The sequence below is a fragment of the Cricetulus griseus genome, assembly GCF_003668045.3.
Source record: "Cricetulus griseus strain 17A/GY chromosome 1 unlocalized genomic scaffold, alternate assembly CriGri-PICRH-1.0 chr1_0, whole genome shotgun sequence".
Lineage (NCBI taxonomy): Eukaryota > Metazoa > Chordata > Mammalia > Rodentia > Cricetidae > Cricetulus > Cricetulus griseus.
In genome coordinates this window covers 173522400-173535497 of record NW_023276806.1, presented here as the reverse complement: position 1 = coordinate 173535497, position 13098 = coordinate 173522400, and the positions used below count along the sequence as shown (strand labels likewise).

General features: G+C 41.5%; 1 protein-coding gene across 4 annotated transcripts in view; it reads left to right on the top strand.

Moving 5' to 3' along the window:
- Positions 1–13098, top strand: part of LOC107978387 (endogenous retrovirus group K member 113 Gag polyprotein) — a 39320-nt gene that overhangs the window by 1292 nt on the left and 24930 nt on the right. For 2 of the 4 annotated variants that reach the window (XM_035450551.1, XM_035450553.1), the window contains one exon: positions 10446–10570. The exons of 1 other annotated variant lie outside the window; for it this stretch is intronic. In XM_035450551.1, the coding sequence (XP_035306442.1) occupies positions 10535–10570 (36 nt within the window). In that variant the 5' untranslated portion in view covers positions 10446–10534. Of the gene's footprint in view, positions 1–4749; positions 8777–10445; positions 10571–13098 lie in introns of those variants that run through there. One more of the 4 variants, XM_035450552.1, reaches the window with a different exon arrangement.

Sequence of the window (13098 nt, the reverse complement as noted above, 5' to 3'; positions counted from 1 at the left end):
GGCGGTAAATGAGTGGATTTGACTATTACATCCCATATCTGTCATTTTCAAGATTTGAAACATCACACTGAAACCATTACAGTTAAAGTAATTTCTCATCACACATGGTGATACAGTCCTGTGATCCTGGCATTTGAGAGGTAGGAGCAGGAGGACAAGAAGTTCAAGGTCTTTCAAGGCCATGTGAATGCCTGTCTAAAACACTAAAGTCAAATAAATTTTCAAATATTTTATTTTTACTGTATGTGTACCAGTGTTTGCCTGCAGGTATCTATCTATGTGACCACATACGTGCCTGGTGTCTGTGGAAGCCAGAAGAGAGCATAGTACTCAAGAGGTATTTTTTATATAGACAGTGTTTTGCCTGCAAGCCAGAAGAGGGCACCTGATCTCATTAGAGATGGTTGTGAGCCACCATGTGCTTGCTGGGAATTGAACTCAGGACCTCTGGAAGAACAGCCAGTACTCTTAACCTCTGAGCCATCTCTCCAGCCCCAAGGATTCCCTGGAATTTGAGTTAGAGACAGTTGTGAGCTGCCTTAATAGGAAACAAATTCATGTCCTCTGCAAAATCAACAAGTGCCCTTCCCATCAGCCATCTCTCCAACCCCTAAAATAGCTTTTGCAGCTACTGAGTAAAGAAGAGTGCCTTTTTTTTTTTTATCAGTTGGTGTCATGCCAGGAAATTTGAACCACGCATCTCCTACACTGTAATTCAGAAAATCTGTCCTTAATTTTAAAGTGCACTGGTTGTGAAGTTATTGTTTCTTAATCCTGTAATACACTGTTTCCATGCCTACTCCTAAACTTGACGAATTTGAGCGAGCAAGAATATGGTTGTGAACACCCATGCACCTTTATAAATAAAAATTACAAACTGATAGTTTGAACGAGAATATCCCCAACAGGGTTGTTTGAATGTGGTCCCAGTTAGTAGAACTGTTTGGGAAGGACTAGGAGGTATGGCCCTGGAGTGGCCTTGTTAGGATAGGTGGGTCATTGGGTTGGCTCCCTTGCTCTCTACCTGCCACCTGTGGGTCAGGATGTAAAGCTCAGCCACTGCTCCAGTGACATGCCTGTCTCTTCCTGTCTGGATAATAGTGGACTAATGCTCTGAAATGATAGGCAAGCCCCCAATTAATGCTTTTTAAAAAGTTGCCTGCTCCTGATATCTTTCCACAGCAGTAGGACAGTAACTGAAACAAATCTTTTCTGCTGCTTTAGACAAAGAGACTTCCAAAATGATATAGAAAGCCAAATTTAAATTCAGAATTTTCAAAGCCTGTTATGCCCCCCTCCTTGTCCCACTGATTCCATTCTCCCATTATCCTGCCCTGACTCTCTACCCAATATTAAAAAAAAAAAATTAGCATATATACAATGTGTTTAAGTTCATATGCTGTGTTCCTGAAAATAGTGGCATAACCAACAGCTCAGTGTGCCCCTGGGATCTAGGCACTATGAAGTATTGCAGGCTCCCAGCAGGTTTCTTGACCTCATGATCCTCTTGCCCTCTGTGACAGGAAAACAGCTGAGTAGAAAGGGACATTTTACCTAGACCTGAGGACAGTACTGTGCTGTAAAACATGCCTAATTATAGCTAAGTTCCAGGATAGTAGCCACTAAAAGTCTGTCTCTGTATGACCAGTGTTTCCTTTCAACTGTATCATACCTAATAATGCTGTACTGGGAAAGAGTTTCTGCCACGTCTGTCCTCAGCACCTTTTGGCATAATCTTTGTGTCTACACGGTACATAGTATGCGCACCAGAGAACAGCCTCAGGTGTTGAACCTTGGATGCCATCCATCTTTTCTTTTTTTAGGACAGGCTGTCTCACCGGAACTTACATGGGCTTTTATAAAAGGCAAACAATGGGCTCATCTGCACGTTCCTTTACTCACTGAACCACATCACCAGGCCTGTGGGGTTTGTTTTAAAGATTTATTGTTTTTGGTTTTTTAAGACTGGGTTTTTCTGTGTAGCCCTGGCTGTCCTAGAACTCAGTCTGAAGACCAGGCTGGCCTTGAACTCACAGAGATCCTGCCTCTGCCTCCCAAGTTCTGGGAATAAAAGCGTGTGCCACCACTGCCTGACAAAATTTTTATTTGTTTTTCTCTGTGTATGTACATGTGGGTGCCCATGGCGGCCAGGAAAGGACAGCAGAGCTCCTGAAACTGGATTTACGTGAGGTTGTGAGCCTCCCAATGTGAATGCTGGGATGTGAACTCAGGTCCTCTGCAAGAGTTGCAGTGCTCTTGCCCACTTAGCTTTCTCCCCAGCCCTGTGTGGCTCTTTTTAAAACATTTACTAGGAGATCAGAGTCAAATGTTGAAAGTAGCCACATAGTGTAGCACGATAAATAAAAGACCCAGAGACTGGTATTGGGGCTCAAGCTTCAAGCTGAAGATCAGGAAATCAAAGCAGTCAGGCCACTAGCTCGTACCTCTACCTCAGGCTGAAAAGGCTTATCCTGTCTCCCTAAGTTCTCATCAAGCCTCAGATTGCTGCCTCTTCTCAATGTGACTGGAGAACCAATCTCCACATGAGACCCTTTGCCTTTTATGCCTCCCTAGTGCTGAGATTATCTTTGTGTTAGCTGTTTCTCTTTAGGACTGGATCAATTTCATATAGCTCAGTGTGGCCTTGAACTAACAGAGATCCATCTACCTCTTAATCCTGAGTCCTGGGATCACTACTGCCTGGCTTCTATAGCTAATTAATATGACTACTTTGCTATTTTGATCTCCAGTGGCTTTAATAAATCATAAACAATGCATTGCTACAATTCCCCCCTTTTGTCTAATACAAAAAAAGAAGGCTACAACTAACATAAGAACCATTAATAATAAATACAATAAGTACTACAATATATACAGGCAATAAGTTCATCAACAATGTCTAATCCATTTGCATTTGACAAATTCAGAGAAGCTACTTCATTATCTATCCTATCTTGGTGAGTCCAAGTCTTGTGCCTAATTTACTTTCTATTCTAATTTGCTTTACCAACTCAAAATTATCTTTTTTATGTCTTTCAATCTCATATACTTTACATTTGTTTAGTGAATTTCTTTTGTGAATATGATAAACAAGGAAAACTATAACTATACTATTTAGTCTTCAAGTCTTTCAGAGACCCAAGAAGGAAATACTATTAACTAAATAAGCAGGAAGTGCAAGCAAGTGACTTCCAAAAAATGTGAGAAATGACAAAAACAGCTGGCTGCCTGGACAGTCACCCAAGTGTCTTCTGCAACATTGGGGCATCCATCTTCGACCTATAGGCCTAGGATCTCTGACAGACTTTTCTGTGAAGCAGGATTTTCTGAAGGACTGTCCCACCTTGTAAGGTTTTGCAGTCATCCTTTTGTGTCCTGTTTGTCCTATAGGACAGCATACTGTCAGCAGTTGAGGCCAGGGCACTTTTCTTGCCACAAAGAAAGTAAAGCCCATCATCTTCTCTGAAGTATATTGGTGCTGCCAAGAGTGACATGTCTCATTGTCATAAAAAAGAACCTATGTTATGAAAACATCTAAAATGCCATGTTCTGTAGAGCTCTGAATTGTTTGAAGACGACCTGTCTTTCTAAAATATATCTCTGTTGACGTTGTAAACACACCCAATGTGATTACAACTTTGTAATAATTGACTAATTACTAACCTACATTTCCTTATTATCTTATATAGTTGGTATTAATAACTTTCAAGGACTAGAAATTTATAGTACATTGATATAAATGAGCTGTATAGGTACAATACCTTGAACAATATTAGAAACATATGTACAGAATGTTTTAACCAATTGATTTCAAAATTGTATCATTGTACAGTATTTGTATACAATATACAAAAGTCTAATCCTATGGAAAATATTTAAAACTACTAGTTGCTTTTTAGAAGTAGATTCAATAATCTAACTTCTTATCTCATCTATATCCTCCCTTTTTTCTTTTCAGAGTAGAGTCAATAATCTATCCTTTTTATGCTATAATATCTATATTCCTTTTTTTTTGTTTTCAAAACAAAAATCTTGTCTCTAATTCTCTTTCTTCAACTTTCTTCCTGACTGTAACCAACAATATCCTGTAACCAATCCTCCTAAACAATGACAGATATCTACAACCTATTGAATGACCAGAAAACATCCACCCCACCTGTTGGGAATGTGAGCATTATGTTCTTAAAATTACTTCCTGCTGTCTAGGGGTGACAGCATCTTTAGGGGATCCTAAAAAGAAAAATTTGGGTTAATTATCAAGCTGTATCATTTTTGTCCAGTCTCTGCATAATGAGAAAGTGCAGGGTTTGTCTCAAGTTCTGGCTAGAGTAATCTGTGAGGCTGGATCATCTCAGCTAGTCACTTCAAAATCGTTCTGAGCAGTTGTCTGTGAGGCTGCATCATCTCAGCTGGCCACCTTGAAATTGTTCTGAGCCATTTGTAGACCAAAGACGATCTTTAGTTGGTGTTGTTCATCTTAATGAAGTTGTCATAGTCCTGGTGAATTTTTCATTGTGGGCTCTTATCTCCTTTTATTGTTTGTCTGTATTTAGGTTTTTCAAGACAGGGTTTCTCTGTATAGCTTTGGAGCCTGCCCTGGCACTCGCTCTGGAGACCAGGCTGGCCTCGAACTCACAGAGTTCCGACTGCCTCTGCCTCCCCAGTGCTGGGACTAAAGGTGTGCGCCACCAACGCCCAGCTGTTTGTTTGTTTGTTTGTTTTGTTTTTCTCTGTGTTAACAGTCCTGCCTGTCCTGAAACTCACTTTGTAGATGATGCTCATCTCAAACTCACAGAGATCCACCTGCCTCTGCCTCCCAAGAGGTAGGATTAAAGGCCTGTGTCTCCACTGCCCTACTTGGATTCAGTCTTCTTTCCCTTTCTTGGTAATTTTTTCCAGGTAGTTAGTTCTCTCTCTTCTATGGGTGCTTATTTGTCCAAAGTTCCTTAAATTCTTCAAGATGTTTGTTTTTATTTTCCTGAAAAGACAGAAAAAACTTTTCTACAACCCTAACTCTAGGGATGTTCCTAATTGAATTTTTATCAGTTTTGATTTATGGTTTCTCCTGAATTTTTTCGTTTTCTAAAGCTCTTCTATCATGCAGAGCAGTCTTTTTTCTTTCTTTCTTTTTTTTTTTTTCAATAGGCATTAGGGTTGTTTTTTTTTGTTTTTTTGTTTTTGTTTTTTTAATTGCTCTGAGAAGGTGTTTCTTCCTTGGTGGCAGGAAATGACTGAGCCAGATTTGACCTGGGTGCTTTCAAGGGGCCCCCTTCAAAGTACTTCCTGATGGCAAAGGATTACCTTGATAATCCCTTGGTGACTTATATTCCTTTGTCCAGTGACTGCCTTTGCCACAACTTCTGCATAATTCTGGTGGGAGGGGTGATCTATTTGGATTATGTTTATAAAAAACATTGTTTCTAGAACCACCCTGTTTACAATTCTTTTTAAAGTGACCCTGTTTTCCACAATTAAAACATTTGACATTTCGATTTTTCTTTGAACCTTTTGAAATCACCTCTCCTATCCATATGTCACATTCATGGTCATGAGCTTCAATATCAATTCTATCTTGGATCCATTCTTCCAAAGCTGTTGATCTTGCTCTTAAAAGCCAAATTATCCTTTTGCATTGGGTATTAGAATTTCAAAAGCCATGGTTTTGATTATTTTTCTAGCTTCTGAGTCTGGTATCATTCTATTTACTGTTGACAACAGCTTTTGTAAGAAATCTGTAAATGCTTCTGTTGGCCCCTGTATAACTTTTGTAAATGATTCAGTGTTCTCTCCTGCTTACTCAGTTCTGTCCCCAGCAACCCAAACTTCTACACAACATAAACCCAAGAGGTAATCATCATATAAACATTGCCTTTCTAAAGTAGCAAAATCTCCTTCTCCAAGAATTTGATATTGGGAGATATCCATACCTCTTGCTTTAGCTTTTTGTTCAATATTCTTAGCCTCTTCTCTGAACCAGGAAGCCCATTGTAAATGGGGTCTCCCATGTCCAGGCTCCAGGACAGCTTTAAGCAAGTCTATCCAATCTACAGGGATAAACCTATTACAAACTGACCACATGTTTACTATCTGCTTCACAAATGGTGAATGGATGTCATATGTGAGTACACCTTCCTTGAATTTCCCTAAATCTAACATTGTCATAGACTTCCAAGTAGCTCTTATAGAACCTCTATCATTTGACACTTCCTGTAATGTTCCTGGATATATTAAAGGTCTTTCTCTTAAGACTTTAGAGTGTTCCTTTTTAACATTAAAAGGCAGTGCTGAATTTGTTTCTTCATGTAATTCCTCAGTCTGGGTTTGAATAACTCTATAATCTGCCTTTTAATAAGGTTTTTCTAAGACCTGCATCTTAGCACTCATATCAACCAACTATTTTAGAGATAAACCAAGAATTATCAAACCAACAACCAAAGGTTATCAAAATGATAATTAACAGTATGTCAACCATGGTTCTGTTCATTATCCCTTGTTCATTATCCATTTTTAAACTATCCATTATGTACCCAGATGCAGGCCTAATTTTCTCCATTTTAATAATGTTTTCCATTTCCTTATATTCCTTTCTCCACCCAGCCATATCACTCCTGTCTCTGCCTCCCTAGTGCTGGGATCAAAGGTGTGCACTCTCTTATTCACTCTTGTGTTGGCCAGGGTGGCCTTGAACTCACAAAGATCCTGGGATTAAAGATGTGTGCCACCACTGCCTGACTCTATGGGTTGCTAATATGGCTGTTGGGATTAAAGGTGTGTCTCATTGCCTGACCTCTACATCTTCTGGCTAACTTTGTATTCTGAGCTCTCAGACAAATTTTAAATAAATCATTAATAATATGTCACCACAATAGTCTTTTTTATTTGTTTGGCCTGGAATTTGAGATCTTTCCCCTCCCTAATTCCTGAGTGCTGTGTTAGAGGAATGTGTCACCATACCCAGCTTTATTTCAATTGCTAAAACTATTTACCTTGATTTTGTTTCTGTGTTATAAAAACTCTTTAAAGAGATAGTCCATGATCCCAGACTCAAGAGCCTGAAGCAGAAAAGTTAGGAGCCAAGGCAAGATGAACAAAAGTCAAATTAATCTAGGCTACACAGTGAGACCATGTTCAATAAAACAAAAGTGTTAGAGATACCAGTGGGGGTAATTTGTTACGAGCAATAGGTACACACACTGCTTCTCTGCCCCTTTCCTCCTGCTATTGACTTAAACCAGTAAGACCAAGTCAGCTATTGGGTTGATTCTTCTTGTGACTTCATTTAAAATGTCAATCCCTTGGATTATCTAAGACTCAGGAGAAACTTGTAAGTAACTTTTTCCTACAGACTTGACTAACGTCCTAGTAAAGGACAGGGATTTTCTTGTCAGGCTTAGTTTAGGTTCTAGGGCCTGTTGGGGCTCGGGGTATGAAAGCAAACTGGACATTGCTGCTTTGCTTTAGTGCTGAGATGGAAAGGTAGCCAAGAAAGTAAAGCAACTCGGTCATTTAGTGATTTGCTCCACTTCCCTTCGGCTCATTTGTCAATCATCTTTATAAAATGTAAATTAGATCCTATTACCTGTTCCCTCATTAAACCTGTCATTGGCTTCCTACTTCACTTTGACTCTATCACATTTTTAACAGGGTCTAGAGAGAGAAGCATTTTTCCAAATCACCTGTTCCTCATACACAAGTATCTCTGGGCTGTCTGTCATGTAGTATGCATTTTTCACACAAAAGAGATTTCCAGGTGGTGGTGGTATACGCCTTTTAATCCCAGTACTCGAAAGGCAGAGGCAGACAGATCTCTGTGAGTTCGAGGCCAGCATGATCTACAGGGTGAGTTCTAGCACAGTCAGGGCAGTTACACAGAGAAACCCCGTCTCAAAAAACAACAGAGAGGAGAGAGAGAAAGATAGAGAGGTTTACTACATCAGCAGAGAAACTTATTATTTAGGGCAGAAGACGTATTAGGTACACCAGAGAGGCAAGTATAGCCAGATGGAGGAAGCTTTTCTACAGGCTCAAGCCAGGAGTCTGCTAAAACTCAAACATATGTCTGTATGTCATGTATGTATGTATGTATGTATGTATGTATGTATGTATGTATATGTGTATGTGTATGTATATGTCAAAAGGTGTTAGTTCTGACACAGAGGTGGGGAGGGAATGGCTGTTCCAGTGGGCTAGGACTAGCACAAGATAAGGCAGTTAGCCTTCAGACCTGCAGCATCCCAATCTCCATAGCACTGAAATTCTCAATGAGTCTCTGTAGACACAGTTTCTTTTCAGGAAATAAATGTCTGTGATGGTCTTAGCACCATGCTCTTTAGAAAGTTCTACCCATGTAAAAATCATTCTCATTGAGTTCTCTTGTATCAGAGTTGACATTCACATCATGAATGTATGCAGAATGGGAGTGGAGAGAGGTAACACAGGTGGCTTATCCTGTACTCTTGCCCAGTAGGAGCAAGATTGTCTCTTTGAACCTGGGTCTGGAGTGGTCCCATTCTACAATTCTTGTTGGTGGCCCCTCTCTTTTCTTATTCACAGAATCTGCCTTGCAATATTGTTCTCCATCCTGTACTTAGGTCACCAGTGGGACAGAGATATCAGTGTCACTCAGTCATCAATCAAGGTACTGGCAGCTTATTCTCAGTACACTAGGGTACCATGGGCTCCAGTGTGGAATAGAATCAGTGGTCCAGCTACATAGTAAATGGCAGAGATCAAGCTCAGGGCCTCAAAGGAGAAACACGGCGTGTTTTCTCCTCACGTAAGTCAGCTCTTCTTCCCCTGCCTTCTAGAGTCCTCTGCTTCTGTCTTATCTCCTCCCAGGATCCCGATTTCCACCAGACTGCTTAGGAAAACTGAATGCCTAATCCAGCTTATCTTCCTTGTGTCTCTCAAACTTTGCTCCAGGTCATCCTTTGGAGGCCTGCAGCTCTCATTTCATACTTGTTCTCCACTCAACTTTGTAGCTGGAATCCACTTTTCACCAGAACTTAGTCATAGTCACTGGTCTGGTAAGCATATTCCCAGAGCTGTGTGTCCGTTGCTATGATCTTCTGTCATAGCCACCGTTCTGTTGCTGTGAAGACACATGACCAAGCGATTAATTGGGATCTTGCTCACAGTTTCAGAGTATTATTCCATGATCATGTGGCCGGAGGCAGGCAGACATGATACTGAGCAGTAGCCGAGAGCTTTCCATTCTGATCCGCAGGGAGGGAGGGAGGGAGAGAGAGAGGGGGGGAAGGCCTGGGCCTGGGATGAGCTTTTGAAACCTCAAAACCCAGTAACACATCTCCAACAGGGCCACACCTCCTGATCCTTCCCAAACAGTTCCCACTCCCTGATGGCCAAGCATTCAAATAGGAGCCTATGGGGGCCATTCTCATTCAGACACCACATCATCCACAAAGGAAATCACGGTGCATCATCCTTCACTCCCTAGTTCACCCATGCTTCTGTCAACCGCAGTGTGGAAACATACAGTTGCACTTGGGTCTGTTTCATGCTGCCCTTGGGCAAGGAGAAAGATGAGATTTGCCTGGAGGGCTCTGCTTCTGACCTTTGCTGTTCTTAAGATGAGAAGCTAAACCCCCTACCCTTTTGAAGATTAAATTACCCCTTCAGATTCTCATCTGATCTTCAAGATAGAAATGTATTATATTCAGATATAATATCTATGAACATATTTATACCTAAGTTTGGTGTTACTTAACTTTAGTCTTATTCTCTATTAAGTAAAGTCCTAGCACACATATGTACACATGCACACATAACTGCCTTCCTTACCCAGGATGTTGCAAAGTTACCTTGTCTGAGCTAGGTGCAGTAGTACATGCCTGTAACTTCTGCACTCAGGAGTTCAAGGCCATCCCGGGTGGTTTGAAAGAAAATGCCCCCCCATGGGAAATGGCACTATTAGGAGATGTGGCTTTATTGGAGTAGGTGTGGCCTTGTTGAAAGAAGTGTGTCACTGTGTGCCCCGTGTCACAGTTGCTTCTGCTGCCTGTGCATCAAGATGTAGAACTCTCAGCTCCTCCTCCAGCTGCATGTCTGCCTGCATGACACCATGTTTCCTGCCATGACTACAATGGACTAAACCTCTGAAACTGGAAGCCAGTGCCAATTAAATGTTTCCCTTGAAGAGCTGCCATGGTCATGGTGTCTCTTCACAGCAATAGAACACTGACTGAGACAGCTATATAGCAAAACTCTAACTCAGCAAGTAAAAACAGCAAAAACACAAACAAAACCACAGTTTGAATTGACAGTGAACAATGCCATGCTCAAATCCTCTTCTCCAATTTATAGCTTTTTCAGATAAGGCTCTCATACTTACATCTTGCTTGCTTTACATATGTTATCAGAAATGCTAGCTATCAGAGAAAGTGAAGAAAGACAATAGAATGACTTGGACAAACCCCTCTCCACAGGGAAAGTCACAACAGAGAGGTCGTGACTCTTGGACTCACTTGATGATGATGAGACTTCCAACAGGAATTCATGGAAACCCTGAATACTCATGAACCAGGAACGAGGCCTGAGACACAGCTCCATGGTAGAGTATTTCCCTAGAATACATAAGGACCTAACTTTGAACCCCAGTACTGAAAAACAAAAACCAATGAGCAAGCCAGGAGCCATAGTACCACATAGTAGAAAATTCCCTCACACCCAGTGCCAGGGGCATGGCTAACTGACATACCCAAGTTTTTCTCCTTCCTTTTTGCATCCTTCCTTTTTGCATCCTCTGTACCACTGCTGGGTATGCTACCCTGCAAAAGCCTCTTCATTGCTTTTCTTTCCAACCCACGTCCCACACACCTCCCTTTAACCAGCATTCTTCTAGCCTTACCTCATTGCTCTACCTGGTGCTGAAGACACAGAAAGTGAAGAAATCACTTCAAATGAGTTTTCTAAAAATCTCCTGGAGCTTTATGTTTAATATCCACTTATGAGTAAGTACATACCGCGTTTGTCTTTCTGTCTCTGGGTTACCTCACTCAGGATGGTTTCTTCTAGTTCCATCCATTTGCCTGCAAATTTCAAGATGTCATTGTTTTTTACCGCTGAGTAGTACTCCATTGTGTATATGTACCACATTTTCTCTATCCATTCTTCAGTTGAGGGCCATCTAGGTTGTTTCCAGGTTCTGGCTATTACAAATAATGCTGCTATGAACACAGTTGAACAGATATCTTTGTGGTATAAGTGTGCATTCTTTGGGTATAGGCCCAAGATTGACATTGCTAGGTCTTGAGGTAGATCGATTCCCAATTATCTGAGAAACTGCCATACTTATTTCCAAAGTGTCTGTACAAATGTGCACTCCCACCAGCAATGGAGGAGTGTTCCCCTCATTCCACATCCTCTCCAGCATAAGCTTTCGTTGGTGTTTCTTTTTAACTAGTTTATTTAAATTTATTTTATGTGCATTGGTGTGATGGTGTTAGATCTCCTGGAACTGGAGTTACAGACAGTTTCGATCTGCCATGTGGGTGCTGGGAATTGAACCCGGGTCCTACGGAAGAACAGCCAGTGCTCTTAACCGCTGAGCCATCTCTCCAGCCCTCATTAGTGTTTTTGATTTTAGCCATTCTGACAGGAGTAAGGTGGTATCTCAGAGTTGTTTTGATTTGCATTTCCCTGATGGCTAATGATGTTGAGCAATTCCTTAATTGTCTTTTGGCCATTTGAGATGGTTCTGTTGAGAATTCTCTATTTAGATCTGTACCTCATTTTTTAATTGGATTCTTTGGTGTCTAATTTCTTGAGTTCTTTGTATGTTTTGGAGATCAACCCTCTCTGTTGGATATGGGGATGATGAAGATCTTTTCCCATTCTGTGGGCTGGCGTTTTGTCTTGCTGACTGTGTTCTTTGCCTTACAGAAGCTTCTTGGTTTTAGGAGGCCCCATTTATTAATTATTACTCTCAGCATCTGTGCTACTGATGTTATGTTCAGGAAGTGGTCTCCTGTGCCAATGTACTGTGCAAGGGTACTTCCCACTTTCTTTTCTAAGAGGTTCAGTGTGGCTGGATTTATGTTGAGGTCTTTGATCCATTTGGACTTAAGTTTTGTGCATGGCGATAGATATGGATCTATCTGCATTCTTCTATAAATCAGTGGATATTAGATATATAGCAAAGGATAAACAGCTTACATTTCGCAACCCCAGAGAAGCTAGGAAACAAGGAGAACCCTAAGGAGACATACATGGACCCTCTCCTCCAGAAAGGGAAATAGACAAGATCTTCTGAGTAAATTGGGAGCATGGGGGAGGGGGAGGAAGGGAGGATAGAGAGGAGGAAAGAAGGGGTGTGGGGAGGAGAACATGAGGGATCAGGAAGGTCGAGTTGGAGGAAGGACAGAGAGGGAGAACAAGGAAAGAGGGAGCCATTACTGGCTTAAAGAGAAATCTAGCACTAGGGAAATGTCCAGAGATCCACAAGGATGACCCCAACTAAGAATCCAAGCAGTAGTGGAGAGGCTACCTTAAATGCCCTTCTCTGATAATGAGATTGATGACTATCTTATATGCCATCCTAGAGCCTTCATCCAGTAGCTGATGGAAGCAGAAGCAGAGATTCACAGCTAAGCACTGAGCCAAACTTCTGGAGTCTAGTTGCAGAGAGGGAGGAGTGATGAGCAAAGGGGTCAAGATCATTCTGGGAAAACCCACAGAAACAGCTGACCTCAGCAACTGGGAACTCATGGACCCCAGACTGACAGCTGGGGAACCAGCATAGGACTGAACCAGGCCTCCTGAACATAGGTGTCAGTTGGGGGACCTGGGCAGTCTATGGGGCTGCTGGAAATGGAACCAGTGTTTATCCCTGAAGCATGAACTGGCTTTTTGGAGCCCATTCTGTATGGAGGAATGCCTTGCTCAGCCTAGATACAGGAGAAAGGCCTGGGTTCTGTCCCAAATGATGTGACAGACTTTGATGATTTCCCATGGGAGGCTGCATCCTCTGAGGAGTGGATTGGGGTGGAATGAGGAGATGGTGGGGGATTAGGAGGACAGGAGGGAGAGAGGACTGGGATTGGTATGTAAAATAAGATTGTTTTAAAAATAAAAATAAAA